We start from the raw sequence: 18896 nt of genomic DNA on the forward strand, positions 1-18896 counted from the left end.
CTATTGTTTTTTTGTCCCTACTGTTACCTTTTGCCTGGACAGTAGCATGTTCACTTACCTTTCACTGTTTTAGGGAAACAGCCTCACATGTAGCCTCTTTTCTTCCCTAAGAAACTTTTGAGTTAGGTGAGGTAGATGCCCCAACATTTGGGTGAATGTGACATGATTTTCCTATTACAGTCAGAATATGATCCTTATTAAAATTTTGTGTACTTAGGCTCTAGTTATGATAAAAGTATTTGCATATATTTCAGTCATATAAGTAGATACAGAAGTATGGAAAATTAAAAAAATGACAGATGCTCATGAATTATATGAGGAAATTTAGGGGCTTATATATACGTTCTTGTATCCTTTGAGTATGACTAGCTACTATGCTTACCCTTTTCCCACAATTAGAAAAAAATATTACTAGACTATTGGCCTGACCCAGTATAGCTTCTTATTTTAATGTTAATGAACTTTGTGGACACTGAGGAACATTAAGTCCATTGAAATGTTTTGTCCCTAGATGTTCTAGCTGATGAGTTTGCCCCTCTTATCAGTCCTTCTAAAACACAACATTTAATGTCTTGGATCTTAATATATCATGCTTGATTTAGAATAATCACTCCCTTTCTGTCCACTTAGGGAGGTTCTCATAATAGCAAGAAGGGGAATACTTGCCAAGCTCTATGGTTAAAAGATCTAATCTCCCCAAATTACCATGCTCACTGAATTGTAATTGACAGGGATATTCCTGTATGTGCAAAAAAAAAAAAAATTTACAGTAAATAGCACTATTGGGCTTACTTAAGTGAATATCTAATGCAAGGAACAATATGCTGAGCAAAATGGAAAACTTTATTCATCAGAAGTTATTGTAGATGGAATTGTACTCCTTTAGATAAAATTTTATTTTAAGATTTTTAACTCCAACTGAGTAGGAAAGTAATTCTTATTTTAACTGGAGCTTGTTAAATATATGTTTTTAAGGGAGTTTTCAATACAGTGAGTCAGGTTGAAGTGACATTGTAAGATATAACATTCCAAATACAAATACATTTTTAATTTAAATTAGCTGGCAAAAGTAATAGCATATTTTGTATGTGACATGCCATATGTCACATTCTGAAAGCAAACTTCGTTTGAGTCACCCTTTGTAGTTTTGCCTGTAGCACTTTCTAGTAATGACTTTGAGGTAGTTTTCTTTTTCTTTCTTTCTTTTTTTTTTTTCTCTTTTCCTAATGCAATAACTGTCTATAGAGAAGCAATAGGTTTTTAAACCAAAATTCTGGAAAAAATTTCTTTTCATAATTGGCATTACTTAATGTTCAGAGAAAATTACATAATATAGGCTAGATATTTTTTACTAATCTGGGATTGGGAAGTTCTCCTTACCTAGGTCACTGTGTCTGAGAACTGACTCTGGTTATGATTAAACATGAAAAGGCTTCATAGAGCTATTAGGTGTGTGTTAATAGGAATTCCGAGCTTTAAGGGGATAAACAAAAGTAACTATAATTACTAAAGAAACACTTACTCAATGTAAAAATTTGGCCTCAAACTCCCAATTTTAATGTTTGTTCTGAATAAATTTTAGAAAATATTAGAATACTTAATGGTTTAAGATTTACAGGCAAAATGCTATCTGGACATATGCTTTAAACAAATTGCTAAGATCACTGATTGCTTTTCCATAAAAGCCATTCCAATACTGAATTTATCAATCTTTGAACAGGAACTAGGGCAATTATGTGATTTTTAATAATAGATTTTGGGACTATATGATACGGTTAACATAGTTCAGAAGTACTTTGTAGTTTTTGCCAAATATATGAATGTTTTGACAAAATAGCTTTCTTCCTGCTCTCACAATACTGCCCTGGGATTTAACTTCCTTTGCCCCTCCAGGCTTTTAACTTCCCATTCATCATTGAATTCCACGGTACAAAACAGGGAGATGCAGCGGATCCTGGTTCCTGTCTTGAGACTACATAGCTGGAACTCTCAACCAACAAAGTTCTCCATAGTCTATTAGTCGGAACTTAAAGAAAATTAGACTACAAAAGCCTAAAAAAGAAGTTTACTGAGCTGAATAAATAACTGTGTTTCTTTAGGTTTCACCACAGAAAATAAAAATTCAGGTTTGAGAGTTTGAAAGCAGAGTTAAAGCTCTATTTTTTTTCTTTTTGGCTTTCAGCTTCCAGTACTTAAATAAGTCAGAAAAATTTACATTTCCTGTCTGAATACCTGTCTAATTTACAGAGTTGTTGTGAGGAAAAAATACCATAACAGATAGGAAAGCTTTTTATAAATTGAAAGAGGAAATGCAGGCATAGTAATGGTTATACTTATATAGTTGGTTTTCAAGAAAGCTTCATTGAGTCACTCACTCATATTAGGATAATTAATCTCTATCTAGATCCAGGGAATAGAGATTCGATGGCAAAGCTTCTTCCATATAACATAAGGGGAAAATGTCCATCAAGGGTTAGTTTTGTGGTTATACATCTGGATTCTTGGGTGACACTTGTAAAATTGGAGAAGAATGATTCCTAGTTCTGGTGTGTTGCTTGTGTTGCCTGATGCCTTGAGGCATGTTGTAATGTTTGTAGTCATGTTTGCTTTAGATTTACATCCTAGGGAAAACCTCTATTTCCCTGGGTGGATATCCAAGCGCTATTCATCCCATTACCTGTCCTATCTCCTTTATCTAAATAAGATTAATAAGAACAAAACGCTTTTTGTAACCATACACATCATTTATACTGAAGCTGCAGTTAAGTATAATTTTTCAGTACATGACATATTTTCATGCATACACCTCATCTCTATACAACCCCAAGTTGTTGAAGATACATTTCACAGTTTTCCTTTACTAACACTGGAGTTTTCTTTACTAATGAGTGAACAGTTTTAAAACATGAATTCATGATTACATTATCATTTATTTCAATTTTACAGCACACACTGAATATAATATGCTTGAGAAACACTTCAACAGTTCGTTATTTCCATATTAAATGTAACCATCCACTTCTATAAATTAAGTTTACTAGGAAAACTCACGTTTACAAAAATGATACAAGACTAAGCTGGATTATCACAATCGGCAAGGAAATGAACTCAGGAATTCAAACTAGTATGTCAGGAACACTTTATCTTCACGGTAAACATTCACTTTAGGCAAATCCCACTTGGCTTCATTTAATTAAAAAGCTGAAAGAGAAAGAAAATTCTGTGCTGAAAATAGGGAAAACACATATGTTTTTTTTTATTCCACTTTAAATTAGTACATGTAAATATAAAATTAAAATGCCATAGGTGTATTAATTCATATCATTCTAATTTTTATATTGGGACACTTTCTCTGAATTAGTTCCCTTTGGATCAGGTAGGTCAGGAAGAAGATGCTGACAGGAACTTGAACTTGTGGTGTTTAAGTCTGCATAACTTTGGTGAGCCATTCTCAGTGTTAGCTAGACCACTGGTTTAAACTGACAAGGTATGGGAAAAAGAGGAAATGGATTGAAATGAAACACATATTTTGAGTGGGTCATTTCAATGTCCTAAACAAAATATTTTTTCTTATTATTTAATCTATAATTTAATTTAAAATAACTAAACACCTGATTTTTAAAATTTTTATATTTTCACTATATTGAACTGGAGCCAAAAAGAATGTATCATAAATCATAATAAAAGTATCATCAGATTCTGATGAAATTATACAAATAGATGTTTGTACATATAGAAAATAAAAGTAAAAGGTAACTTTTTACCTTCTCTAACTTACCTAAGCACAGTTTTTAATGTATGAACAGAAATTTAAGTTTATTAAATTGTCACTTTAAAGAACATTCACTAAGCTGTTGTTATTTGTACCTTCCGCTAACCTGCAGCAAGTTTTTTTTTTTTTTTTTTTAGTCTTCCCACTGTAACTTTAGGACAACCAAAGACAAACTCATTTTTAATTAAATATTAAAACAAAAATGAAATTAATGGTTACTATAGCTGAAAATCCACATAGTTGGAAAACTGTTCAAACTAATAAGTTTAATATTTAGATGTTTAATTTATATCTTAGGCATATAATATATTACTTTGTTTTTCTGAATCTCGGTTTCCTCATTGGTGAACAGAACACTTGTTTTGGATGGTTTTCAAAGTTCTTTCCAGTGCTAACAATACCTTATAATCCTGGTGACAATGTATGCTAAAAGTAAATAGATATGTAAATATAAAACATTAGGAGTTCTCTGGTGGCTCAGTGAATTAAAGGACCAGTGTTATCACTGCAGGGGCTTGGGTTGCTGCTGTGGCACAGGTTCAATCTCTGGCCCTCGAACTTCCACATGCTGGAGGCATGGCTAAAAAAAAATTATATAAAATATTTATACATATATAATATATTATCTATAATTTATATTAAATAATACCTATGCAAAACCAAACTTTTTTTTTGTTTGTTTTTGGTCATTTGTCTTTTTAGGGCTATGCCTGCGGCATATGGAGGTTCCCAGACTAGGGGTCAAATCAGAGCTGTAGCTTCTGGCCTGTGCCACAGCCACATAATGTAGGATCTGAGCCACGTCTACAACCTACACCATAGCTCAAGGCAATGCCAGATCCTTAACACACTGAGGCCAGGGATCAAACCCACGTCCTCATGGATACTGGTCGGGTATGTTAACCATTGAGTCACAATGGGAACTCCAAAACCAAACTTTTATCACTCTTTCTGAGAAACTATTAAGTTAAAAGATAGAAATGATGTGCTGATATGTAGATGCAACAAGACACCACTTCCGTTTTTTTGAGATGACAGGATATGACTTAAGTACTGCTAAGGTAACACTGTCATGAAGAAGAGTGTCAGTGGGAAAATTCCTCAGAGCATTAAGATGGTTGCTGTTCAATCCATGTAATCCTTAACAACACTGATGGCAAAGCAGATATGTATGTCACATTTAGATAGACACTTTGTTCTCTGTCTTCAGTTATAAGATTGTCCTGAAGATAAAGCTAACTGAAAAATGAGTGTTAATGAAAAAAGAAAACTTGATCATAGAAGATTTAAAACTGTAAAGTTGAAAAAATTATAACTTAAAACTGAGAATTCCTAATTTCTTTGCTTTTATGTAAGGGGCAGTCAGAACATTTCAAGTTATGGAATACCAAAAATTACCTTTAAGTACTGCTAAAAATATTGCTATACCATAAAAGCAAGAAGAGTAATATAACCCTTTATGATCATTTTATACGTCCTTACTTCTTGGTGCTGGAAAGATTAAAATGGTTCTATGACTTTCATACATCGCTATTTTCACAAAGTAAAAGGATCTTTCTATTTTCTTAATATTGAAATAGACGAAGAACCCCCGGTTACCAAGTTATTTGTTTATGCCAGTGGTCTTTCTAAAAGGAAATACTTTGTTATTATTAAATGAGTTATGAATTATTATGAGATGAGAAATCTTAATCTTGAACTGATCCATCTATTAACTGTACTACAATAAAGGATATATCTAGTGGAATACTACCTATTTTATATTTAAAACCTTTTTCATAAATAGCTATAAGCATTTGTTCAAGATACTGGAAACACTTGAGGAACAGAGAAGTGTCGAATGTTTTGTTAAAATGTTTCATAGAAAACTGTGAACTATTACTCTGTAGGTAATCACTCAATAGTTCATGTTTGATTTTAATTTTCATTATATAAATGTCCAAAGTGTGTCCTAGTCTGAATGTTTTACACTGATTTCATCACTCAAGAAATAAGTATCCTCAGTTCTATTTATCAGGGTCTGACATTTTTTTCTCTTTTCACATTTACCTGTCTAGTAATGTTGATGTATCACTTAATGGTTCTCAGAGATTCATGCTTCTAACATGGTTTGGATAAGTCTTTCCTAATAAGGCTTATAAAAACACATAAGATGCTTCTGTATCATACTGAAAAATAGCTGAATAAGAAAAACTGAATATATTCTTATTCTCTGGAATATTTTTTCAATGTTGTAGTCATGTGGAGAAGCTGTGTTCGGGGTCACAGTCAACTTGTGACTAGACTTGTCTCTACTCCGTCATGAATGAATCTCAGTACAGTTACTGGTGGTGTGCGCAACAGGGACTCCTGTGGCTAGCTTATTCTCAGGTGAGTACATGCATGCTCAACTCTAATGCGGGGAGCAGAATAAGATGAAGGCTACTTGGCAAGGGTAGTGAAATGTCCACAGAGTTACAGAACCAGAAGGTCCCCCATCTCTTAGTCTCAAGGGATGCAGCTATTTCCTGCAAGTCTGTATGTATAACGATTATTGCTTAAAGTACATCAGAGATCCAGAGGGACCTTGTGTATACAAAGAAGGGATGGGATGAAGATCTCAACACACTTCTCTCTTTAGGTTTGGCTCTCATAATTGCTCTCTCTCCATAACAAATATTCAGGATATAGATAAAAATGCAGTCCTTGACTTGCTGGGGAGTGATGCTCCAAAAGTTCATAAGCAAGTTTGTTATTTGAAATCAAGTTTTTCTAGAAAAACATTAAAGTAGAAGCTATTTTCTCTAAATGAGGGTCTGCAAAAGTCAGCTTCAGTCAGTATTCAACAGAGGCTTACTGATCATAGTTGTATAGAAGAATATTATGAATAGAAGGGTGTGGCAAGAAAAGGAATGACTGAGAGCCATGGCCATTATGTTTCCTTTCTAGAGGAGAGAAGGACCTGGGTACTGTTAGGTATAACACAGTAACTTACCTGATATGATGATGGCAGGTCAAAGTGATACAGCAATTTACACAAGCAAAGAGAGGAAAACACTGAATTTGAAAACTAGTGAAATGAAGGGGTAATAGGCTAAGCTAAAGGAGCTGATTGAAGAAAGACAGACCATGAGAGTACATGGTATTGTGCTTGTTACGGCTAAACCAGGGGTGGGCACACTTGCTGTGAAAGGCCAGAAAGGAAGTATTTTAAACAATGTGGGCCATAGTTCTCAGTTGAAACCACCATTCTGAGTTGCTCTAGTGCAAAAGCAGCTAGAGATAACATACAAGCAGATGAATCTGACGTGGGCCAATAAAACTTTATTCATGGGTACAGAAATTCGAATTTGATATAATTCATATGTTACAGCATTCCTGGCTTCCCTCCCTCCCACCCCCTCAATGATTTAAAATTGTGAAAACCATTCTTAGTTTATGTGGCACAAATAAAACTGGCAGTGGGCTAGCTTTGGCCCACAGGCAGTAGTTGCTGGCCTTGAGCTAAATCACAGGCTACAGTGAAGCCTGTATTATACGAGGAAACAGATGGAACCAAACTTTACAGAATTTTTGGAGGTGATTTATTGTGTAGCTAGGAAAGTCATACTGAAGAGCAGCTAATGGTACTGAAATATGCTCATAATGTACAAAAGAAAAAAAGCAGTTTATAAAATATGCATGGCATAATCCTTCATAGGTTCAAAATATATACAAGCCAAACTGTTGACATTGATATCCCAAGTGTTGGAATTATGAAACATTTTATTTTCTTCAGGTGCTTTATATCTTGTAGAAAGAACAGGTATTAACTTTTCCTTCTTTCTGGTTAGCCATTAGTGGATTCTGATAAAGCAGCAGCATAATCTGTGCAGATGTTACAACAATTCTGCATTACTCTAGAATAAGTGATAGCTTATCTAAGATAATGACTATAGATAGGAAGATAAATTAGGAGGTTAGGTGGCAGTTCAAAAAAGATACTATGTACATAATTTAAGACCACAGTAGTGGAAATAGAAAGTGATAGAGGCCAAAGTGACTCCAAGGTTTCTATCCTGTATGACTGTGGGGGTAATGCGTTTTAGGGAAAATGGGTAGAAGAGGAGACACAGGTTTGGAGCAGAGGTGAGCTTGGCTTTAGAGTTGAGGGTAAGGTGGTAATGTGGTAATGAGATCTGGTTCTAGATATCAGGAGAAAGGTCAGGAATTGACATGTATTTCGCAACTAAGAAATAATCTAAAAGGAAGGTACAAGAGTGTCATGTTAAAAAATCCAGGGCATAACATGTCAAAAAGGAGCTGGTTAACAAATGTCTGTCCTGGAAAGGTTCTATGAGTGGCAGAAGGAGAAGATATGTCTGAATTTATTTACTAGTGACCACTGGAGCCCCATGTGACAAATAAAACATGTTTGTTCTTTTTCCTATGAAATACCTGAACAGGCACCAAACAGTTGTTTTCTTCTGACTTCTCTTGAATTAATTACTTTAACTGCTCCCTGGAGTGTTTTTTTTTTTTTTGGTCTTTTGTCTTTGTTGTTGTTGTTGTTGTTGTTGCTGCTATTTCTTGGGCCGCTCCCGCGGCATATGGAGGTTCCCAGGCTCTAGGGGTTGAATCGGAGCTGTAGCCACCGGCCTACGCCAGAGCCACAGCAACTCGGGATCCGAGCCGTGTCTGCAACCCACACCACAGCTCACGGCAACGCCGGATCGTTAACCCACTGAGCAAGGGCAGGGACCGAACCCGAATCCTCATGGTTCCTAGTCGGATTCGTTAACCACTGCGCCACGACGGGAACTCCTTTTTTTGTTGTTGTTTTTTTTAAACACATTGTACACCACAGCTCGAAGCAACCCCAGATCCTTAACCCACTGAGCGGCACAGGGATAGAACCTGCGTCCTCATAGATACTGGTTGGGTTTGTTACTGCTGAACCCCAGCAGGAATTCCCAGGATTTTCTAACCCTTATATTCACAAGTGTTCAGAGGGGGTACAAGGGAGAAGCACATTACAATTGTCAGCCAGGCCTCTTCAGCCAAAAAACCTGGGGCTCTCTTGTTTGTAATAGAAAATTACCTAACCCCGAAAAGTCTTTCAGTCTAAAGTACATGATCTAAAATAGAGGCCTAAAGAGATTCAGGACTTTATTAGGAATTGGGAAGAGGATCTTTGGGAGTAGATGCCTTTCTATATCCATAGTTAGGCAGGTAAGAGCTGGCACGTCCTACTACTGCTAAGACAGCCTCTCTACACAGCCTACAGAGGAGGCATGTAGGAAGAGCTTGGATGACATTACTATTAATAACTAGTCTTGGTCAGAGACAGGGAGACTAGGTCTGGGGGAAAAAGAACAATAAAGCTAGTATGTGGGGTAAGGTCAGGGGAGAGGTAAAGAATAAAACTTAGATATCACAGGAGCTTCTTACAACTTTCCCTGCTTTCAGTAGGTGGCTAAATGGTGGAGTTGCTGCCAGAGTAAGCACATTGTATTAGCACAATGGAAATAACTTCCTAGAGCTTCCTCTGCCGTGTGTCTCTGTTCAGACCATGCGTTCCAAGGTTTCAGAAGCTGGAATATACAATGTCGGATCACAAACACTAAATTCTGAGTTTTCTACAAAAATTACTTTTAATTTATATATGTTCCAAGTATCTACTTCTGAATTATCAAATGTGATTAAAACAATCAGTATGTGTTTAGAAGACTTGTATTTTTTATTCTGAATGTTAAGGTTTATATTGTTTTTTAATGGGAAAAGGGATTTCACTACATTTTTCCTCAGTAGAATTAAATATATTTCTGTCAATTCTTTGGTTCTGCTTTCATCCCTAAGGTAATAAAACAGAAGTAACCACATAGAATTGTATTTTGTCTGAAGTGGTGGGTATATGCATTTATAGGAATATCAGTATTTAAAGAACATGCTGTGTTTGTCGGTGGTTAATTCTGTGGATCAAAGTCTCTTGCTGGAAATTTTTATCTTGAGGATTTGTCCCTGTAGCAGCTAAGTACAATGACATAAGACTGGAATATGTGATCTCACGGTTATCTTGCATTTGTAAAACAATACTTTGCTATAACTTGTCTTACTTATGAGGTCAGTATTACAGTTGTTATCTAAAAGATGAGGGAAACTGAGGCTCAGAGAAGATTAAAAGACTTGCCTGCGGTTACAGTTTTAAACTGCCATGGTCCAAATCACATCTTCTCACTCAAAGTCCAGATCACTTTCCAATACACCACAGTGAAATACAACAATATGGAAAAAATAGTCCTTAAGATACGATTTCCATATGTGCAATAGTATTACAAGACTTAGCGCTGTATTCTTCATCTAGGTAACACATGGGCAGACAGTGGTGCCACTATGACACTCCAGCTCTTCTCTGAATCATCTCTAAGTCTTGGGTCCTCTATGTCATTCTTCAAAGCTGGAACTCAGCATGAGAAAGGCAATCCCAGTGAAATTCTCATCAGTGATACAAATTGTGGGTTGATCACCAGACCGTTTCTGTACCTTCTATTTGTATAGCTCAAGACTGTACTTGTTATCTACATCTAAGTAAGATGTAGAAATGAATGTGCTATTGCCACATACTCTACATCCTGGGTTTTTTTTTTTTTTTTTCTTGCTTTGCTTGTTCACTAGCATACTTTTCTCAAAATTCGTTAGGAGTGTCTTTTCACATCTAGTGATTATTCTATACTTTCCCATCAATCCATTTTTTTTAATCATCTATCAAGATGTCATGAATTACAAGTATTTTTTAAGACAATGGAGGATAGTTTCTATGTCCATTGTAAGCTTAATATACATACACACACACACACACACACACACACACACACACACACATATATATATATATATATATATATATATATATATATTTTATGCCAGCCAACTCAGGATTAATTTGAGGTTGTAATTAAGTATCTTTAGAGCTCAGCTTTCTGGAATAATATTTCCACATACCACACACCCCTTTAAGGTGTGGAACAACCCAACAACTCCATAGGGTGTCAGGTGATGTGAATTCCATCTTCTGGAGTTGTGCCATGTGGCAAACCAATATTCTTCTCTCCACTATGTTTTAATCTTAATTGTTCCTGTTGCATTTAAATAAGGAATAAATAAAAAGTGTTTTTGAGTAAATATATTCAATTAACAAATATATGATAAGCACCTACCATGTGCACAGCACTTTGGAGATATAAAAAAGGTATTTTCAAGGACTTCCTCTAAAATACCTTATGATATTCTAGGATGAAAGGAATTTTAAAACATAAAAGTTACATATGAATACTTAATGAAAAATGTAATGTTGTAAGGTGCTACTGAATAGCCAAGTGCTAAAGTGGCCAGTATTGGAAGTAGGTAATTACTTTTTTTTTAAATTGAGAATCCACTACATTTGGGCACAGCGAATTGATTATATAACTTATGCCCTCAACATTCTGAGCTAGGTATTAATTGTATCAAATTTACAGATGAAGAGACAGGCTTAATAAAATTTAGTTACCCATGTTCATAAAAAACACTACTTTAGGGTTGAGGAAAAATGAGACTCAGAAGTTAAATAACTCCATGTCCAAAGTTAGTGAAGAGAGGGTGGGAGACCCAAACTTGGATCCATGTGACTACAGAGCAAGAGTTCTTAACACAAAAATGATACATTGGATTTGAACTCAGGTCTCGTGATTCTAATATTTTTCCATTATACCGCTCTACCTTTCTAAGACAACTAAAGGGTTGTAAACAGAAAGCAAAGTGATAGAATTAGTAGAGAATGCTTAAGGCTATCTTCCTCCTAAAGTAGAGACTGAAGAGTGAAATATTTTTACAGAAATTTTTTGAAAAAATTTTGAGTCAAAGTGTGTCAATGGGAAACAGTGGGAAAGTAATTACGCATAAGGAAAGACTCTCATGCATGACCAGTAGCACTTTGCTCTTCTTAGAAAATGGAACATGCCCTAAAATGAATCTTTAATACATAAAATAAATTCAGAGGTACCAATGGAATAAAATTTCTTCTTACAAACTACAGCTTAGATGGCAATTAGATCAAATTCTTGATAGTCTTGATATTTCACTGATAATTGGACTCTTGAATCCCTTAAAATTAAGTTCATCAACAGATTCAGGGAAAAATCTGTTTCTTCCTGACTGAATCATGTAAACATAAAGTTATTAATCTTCAGCATTAAAAAATCCTGCTTAGAAAAAATTAAAATACAGTAGAAAGTTGACAGAACACTGTAAACCAGCTATGATGGAAAAAATAAAAATCATTATAAAATAAAATAAACGTCACTACATACATTAAAAAAATTTAAAATAATATATCAGGGTTGATGATAATAAGCATCAAATATTTGAGCAATACTATGTGCCACTTACTAAGTACTAGGCAAGGTGCTAAGTGATTTATATGATGTAATCTCTACAAATGTCAAAGTATATAAATATTTCCCATTTACAAATGAGAAAACCAAGGTTTAGAAAAGTTTCTTAACTTTCCCAAAGTCACAGAGCTAGTAACAAGTATATGAGGGAAATCCGCTTACTGAAACTTAAAAAATGATATGGGAGAATTTAGCGATGGCATGAAACATGTTGATGGTGTAGGAAAAAAAAAAAAAAAAACTCTTAAACTACTACTAAGAAATAAGGAGAGAGTTAAAGAAATAGCATAAACATGTAACACAGACATTTATCCCTTTCAGCAAGTACATAGATCAACAACCAAAAAATAGCAGTGTGAAGTACTGAGCAAGTAAGAAGCCCAGAAATATTTAATATTTTATGAGGTTTAAGATTAAAATAAAAATGAAAAATCAAAACTCATTCCATATAGAAGAAATAAAATTGGAGATTAGAAAGAAAGCAAAATTGTGAGGAAATAATTGAAAAATAATTCTGGACATAGTTCTATCTATAAATAATATTTCTTGGTTCAAAACTTATAATTCAGAGAAACTTTAAACAGACATTGAAGGCCACAAAAGGCCAAGATGCCCAAGACAGTACTTTGGCATTGGAGCTAAAGCCCCTGGCTAAAGGCATTTTTCAATTAGTAAATGGTGTTATGTTCAAATGTGCATTTTCACTAAGGGGTATGTCAGGTCTTAACCAAAGCACAGGTACTACATAAAGTAGGTAGAATTGGGGAGCTTTTTCCATTCTTTTTAAAAGAAAATTGCATATTCTGGCAGCTCATCTCAAAGTCAAGGATATGGTCTTGGTTGAGAAAGTATTTTTACTTTGTTTTTGTTTTTTCTTTTTGTTTTTTGTAGGCTGACTTCATGTATGCCTGGCATAAATGATTGACTTGATTTAGTTCAGTCACCAGGATTTATGATCCATTACAGTAGGGACTCTCTTTAAAGATGGACAGCCACGGTGTCTTCTCAGTACTCAGGCCAGGACATACCTTCTGGAATACAGAATACTTTTCCTCTCATTGTCATGATGGTGTCTAGTATCTTATATCCTACAAACTACCTTTATCCACTATAAACAAGGTTTGTTTAGGTTTTTTTCTTCAAATACTATTATGCTGCTGCCACTGATACTTGTTTCTGGGAATGCAAAGTGTTCCTTCAGAAGGTGTACAATGTTCATAACGGACCAAGCCTCTCCCATGGGATTATCAGTGGGAAAAGGTCTCTATTTATTAAATCTCATTTTTCAACTCTTCCAAAGTTATTTCTCTCATTCTTTCTTTCATTTTTCCCGTCTCTCACTTGGGCTTTTGTCACCACTTTTTTTTTTTTTTTTGTTCAGTGAATTAGTTGGAAACTTTTTTTTTTTTTTTAATTATACTGCCAGGTTTTTAGAACTTATCTCAGGCTTTATCTAAAACTCTGGTATATACTCTCTCTCTCTCTTTTTTTTTTTTTTTTGAAACAGTTGCTCTTGATGTTAATCATCTACTTAGTAACATAGTCACTTATAAAAGAACTGGTAAAAATTTCTGAGAAACAACCCTTATTCTGAAGGAAAATGATGCAATGGATTAAAAACAAACCCCAAAACAGCATCTATGACCACTAATGTAACTGTGACATATATCCACATATTGGACTGAAATGAGAATAAAAATTTTCAAAGGCAAAGTTGGTATTTTTTTTTTGTTGTTGTTCATAATGTTCCCCTATAATACCACATTTTGTTAGCTCAGAGGGATGATGAAAATGCAATGGAGGGAACACATATCCTACGCTATCAACCTGATAAAGCAAGAGAATTTGATTGGGAATGGTTGGAGGTATGACCTAGAAGTGCTAGAAGGATCTATGGAAACTTGATGAATAAGGCACCACTATATACATGGAAAAGATAAATGCAGAAAAGCAGATACAAATAAAAGTTCTCATGGGCTCAAGAGAATTACGAGAAAGCTTTAAAAGTGATAGAGGAAGAGATGATTAAAAGAATCACTTAAATTGGGCAGTGGAAGAGCTGGGTTGCTAAGGCCTGCAACAGCACAGCAAATGACGGAGCTTGCAAGAGGCCACAGCAAGGATCCTGCCCTCTCTTTTCTGTAATGGCATGTTGTGCTTTTTCTAACATATCTAGTTTCTGCAGGTTTTTTTGCTATGCTCTGTTCTGATTCTGTTTCTTGGCAGCTCCTTCTTACAGGTTTTTGAACTATGTCAAATTTTTTGAACTATGTCAAATTTCATATTTATAAACCACTCCCAGGTGTGATTTCCATTTGACTTCTTACAAGAGAGTTCATCTTCATTTTGAACCCCATGAGGCCAGCAGACTCACTGTTTCTTTCGCCTGGTGGGGCCTTGACAAGGGAGTGGGACTGGTTACACAATAAGAATGGTTGGTGCTACACTGATAAAGAAAATAAGCATAGACTCTGGTTCAGAAATGCTTACTATGAATATCTAGGGGGAGGCCTAGAACACATATTTTGAAAAGTTTGCCAGGTGATTTACACGTCCACTCCTGGTTAAGAACCAGAGGACTAGAGATGTACCTACTAAATGAAAACTACTCCTTGGGAAAACAGTACAAACTTAAAACTCTTGATGTCATAAAAATAGTGCTGTCAACTGTAACACTGTTCTATGGAATGAGTAAAAACTAAACTTTTTCTACTTTTCTAATCATTCTGTCAGAACAATATAGATAGGGAATGATATTCTTGTTTGATTAGGGGCTTTGATATACAGAGAAAGATGGAATTTGCTCTTAACCTTTCCCCATTTTCTGACTGTCAAATAAGTAAGTCTTAAGAACCTCACAACGTCCCTTCCTCTTTTATAGAAATAGACATCTTCCATTGACATTGTAAATGCTGTAGAGTGAAATGAATTAATTTTTAAGTGTGTTTGGCAGCCTGAATAAAAACTATTTTACAGATTCCATTAATAGAACACATGCAAGCCAAATTAAGACTCTAAGCATCTGTCACTGAGATTCTCCTTGTCAGGATAGGGGGGAAAAAGAAAAATATAAACTTCATTTTTCTTGGGTACATTGAATCTTAGATTTGGATAGTCTGATTTTATAGTTTCTAAACCAAAATTAGCTGGCCGATATCAAGAATAAAACAGAAAAACTGTGAGACTTGACTTGTCTGTTTTACTACTCTTTTGCCCTCAGAACTAATGTTTTTTAAAAAATTCACTTGCACTGCAGGCTGGATTAAAGGCAGATGGTCCCTTTAATGCTCAGATCTGATACATTTCTCCCATTTCTTCCATTTCTTTAGTAGTATATTTATCTTTAATGAGTTTGGGAAGAAGAGAATTGCAAATGGACCTCTGTTCATACGTCAAAATAAAGAGCTGGGGGCAAGGAGTCTGACTCTTCCATGATCAATCATAATCAGGTCTCTTTGTCACGAGAGTACTTGTGTGTCCCATGTAAGACTATGTGTTGCTGCACAATATAGAAACTTTCTTTTAAAATAATTGCTCATTTCATATGTGTAAAGAATGTAAGGTATGAGATTTTATTTTCTATCAACATACCACTAGTTCTATTTTCTCAGCAGAAAGAGTTTCCAAAATCTCTGAGAAAGGAAATACAGGACTTTTACTTGTTCATTAGAAAGGAGGATGGGGTCAGCAATTAGGACTCCCTAGAGAAACAGAAAGTGGAATATTTATTCCTTTGAGAGGAGCTGAGAGGAAGGTGGTCAAAAAATGAACCTATACCTAATTCATGACTTAAACAAATATAATCTGGCACATCGGTTGTATTTTGCTTCATTAAAAGTATAATTTGGTTATAACAACATCATTTTGGAATAAATTTTCAACAGCTTCCTATCCCTGATTATGAAAACATTGCTGAAAATCTTACAAGATATTCATTATGACCATTTTTACTGACCAGAAATGATTTTATCATTTAATTTTCCTTTTCAAGTTGGCTTTTCTCATGTGAAAAAGCTAAAACTTTGCAGAGTTCCAACGACGATGATGCAGTTTATTATACAATGAACAGATTATATGAGCAAAAAATTTGTAAATGAAGTTAAAATCATGATGGATAGGCAACCTAAGAGAAGAATCAGTTTTGATACATTGCACAAAGTTTAGAACCTATTTTGTTACATGTTATATGTGTATTACATATGTACACATACATATATCTTTAAAGTGAAACTATATCATGCTTGGGAACTGGGGCAGTCCTTATATCTCCTTTATATGGTGCATGCTGAACACATGGTAGGTGCTCAAAAACTTGCTTAAGCAAGAGCAGAGTTGAAAACCATTTGGCAAATAAGTTAACTACTTTATATTAATTGATGAACACATATTAACCACTGACATTCTATTTCTTAGGTAAAAATGAAAAGATTCACATTAGTATAACGATATTACCTGTAAGGATAGCCATGGTACTTGGAACGAAATATTGAAAGTAGAAAACTGAAGAAGAAGACCACCAGGCCTAATCCCACTAGACAAATGACTGGAAAGAGACAAAATAAAATCACCATTAGTGTCTAGACACATGCAATCCAAATGTTTATATATTTTTTAAATGCATTCAATTAATTACAGTATACTTACGTGTTATAGTTCATGGCACATACAGGTACAACAAACCAGACAATCATTATTTTCCATATTCTTCTCAATGAAAATGTACTATTTGGAGTATGAAAACAACAAATGTGACTGATCTAAGTCTTCTGGTGGTTCTCTTCTCTTACAGAATTCCTACAAGTACTAAAATGCCCCCAGAGGGATCAAAACAAGACACAATAAAATATGCGATAAGCCACAAACAAGATTATCAGCCCCTGCATTATGAAGTACTGGCTATATTAGCAGAGACATTTGCATTACTAAATTGAGCAATATAATTTTATTCTTTTCAGATGCCATGCAATATTTATTACAAAGGAATGTAGTTTTAGATTATTGGCTAAAAGTACTGCCTCTATAAAAGCATGTTACTTAGAAATAATAGTTCAAGCAGGCGCACCAAAGGCTGGGAACAAAAGTTTGGTGAGAGAGAAAATATAAACTCTGTCACAGTCAAAGGAGAAAACCCCTTAAATAGCTGGTAGTAGTGTCAAGGTACTTCTGTTGGTTTTACAAAGGACCTCAAGGATATGTTACTGCAGAATGTGCTAGGCTAGGGTCTAGGTTTTCAACAGCACTTTGTTCAAGACAAGTTGAAAATAAGGATTTTTTTTTTCTTTTCCTTTCATTTATGGTTAGGAAGATTTTAAAGTAGATGACTAGTAAAATATATATCATAGAAATATATGCAAATATATACTGGATTTTTAATTAAGATAGACTGCTATTAGTAAAATAAATACAAAGATGTTTATAAAATGTGAATGCTAAAAATCCGAGCCTATTAAATGCAGGTACGTTTAGAATAAAAGAAAACATAGGTATACTTAGAAAAATTGAAATTTACTTAAATCTGTTTTGTAATTAAGTAGAAATCGGTTCTCTTAGTAAGAAATATCTAAACATTTCTTAAGAATAGAACATGCGCACAATAATTGTATCCTTTTATTAGGTTCAGGGAATTCTTTAAAAACCACTGAAATAACTAAAATAATTAATTATAAAATAAAGGGGAAAACAAGAGAGAAGAGATTAAATACACTAAGACAGAAAAAAAGAAAATTAAACAGTTCTATATGCTTCTATGTGATGAAATACAATTTTTAGAAATTATTCTAGCATATAAATTAGACCATGTTTAATTACAATATTGGAAATCAGGGAGTATGGCATTGTCAAAATAAGGTAAAAAATAAATCTTCCTTCAAGGCTATAGGAATACCATTCTTTCAGTTTTGAGAACAAATTGGGATAAGACATAAGTACATAATAGCATTCAATTGTAGCATCTGTGACACTTCACTCAGTTGAACTTCAAATGAAGATTGGCAGAAAATAAAGAAACAAGTTGCTGAATGGTGCAAAATGAGAAACCCCTGTTTTTTCTTAAATTGTGGAATATCCAAGTATGACAGACACCAGGCCCTAGACACAGCCCTTTGCTTACAACAATCTTACTAAATCCAGAATTACATGATGCTTTACTTTACACTCCCTGTATTTGGTATTTTTATCAGACACTTCTTTCCTCTCTGTTTTCAGACACTGAATAAAGCACTCTTTTCACTCCTTTTGCTGCTTTTAGTAGCCTCATTTGATTGTGCTCAGTAGGAAATGAGCCTCAAAGTATGTGATCAAGTAAAACGGAATATGTTTACTTGATTCCATGCAGTGGAACAAAATACTGTTACTCAAGCACTTGGTCGGGGGGAAGGAAGAGGAATGGAGAGAGGGGTTAGTAATTACCAACCAAAACCACTGCAGCCCGTACAAGATAACACACTTGGAAGAAGAAAATGCTCTAACCCCACAGAAGCATTCTGACCTGGGCAATAATAAACACAATATTTGTATTATATCAAAAATAAAAATCACACTAGAATCAAAAGGGAATAATTTTAAAGTGTTTCCCATTCCCCAACTCTCTCGGTCTTTCTGTCTCTGTCTCTCTCTCACACACACACGTATAAACAAACTGGCAGTGGGTGGGGGTTGGAGTGATTTTATACATATATATGTAGATATATATTCTCTACCTCTACCAAGGCAGAAATTAGAAGCAGTGGTTTTAT

At 34.6% G+C, this 18896-nt stretch overlaps 1 protein-coding gene across 2 annotated transcripts in view; it reads right to left on the minus strand.

The window, feature by feature from the left end:
* Positions 1 to 2910: 2910 nt before the first annotated feature.
* Positions 2911 to 18896, minus strand: part of TUSC3 (tumor suppressor candidate 3) — a 191850-nt gene continuing 175864 nt past the window's right edge. Inside the window, exons 9-11 of one of the 2 annotated variants that reach the window (XM_047771894.1) lie at positions 16615 to 16705; positions 9921 to 9983; positions 2911 to 3201 (exon numbers count right to left, since the gene is read on the minus strand). In XM_047771894.1, coding sequence (XP_047627850.1) covers positions 9965 to 9983; positions 16615 to 16705 — 110 coding nt within the window. In that variant the 3' untranslated portion in view covers positions 2911 to 3201; positions 9921 to 9964. The remainder of the gene's footprint in view (positions 3202 to 9920; positions 9984 to 16614; positions 16706 to 18896) is intronic. The other variant, XM_047771893.1, reaches the window with a different exon arrangement.

The sequence above is a fragment of the Phacochoerus africanus genome, chromosome 3 (assembly GCF_016906955.1).
Source record: "Phacochoerus africanus isolate WHEZ1 chromosome 3, ROS_Pafr_v1, whole genome shotgun sequence".
Classification (NCBI taxonomy): domain Eukaryota; kingdom Metazoa; phylum Chordata; class Mammalia; order Artiodactyla; family Suidae; genus Phacochoerus; species Phacochoerus africanus.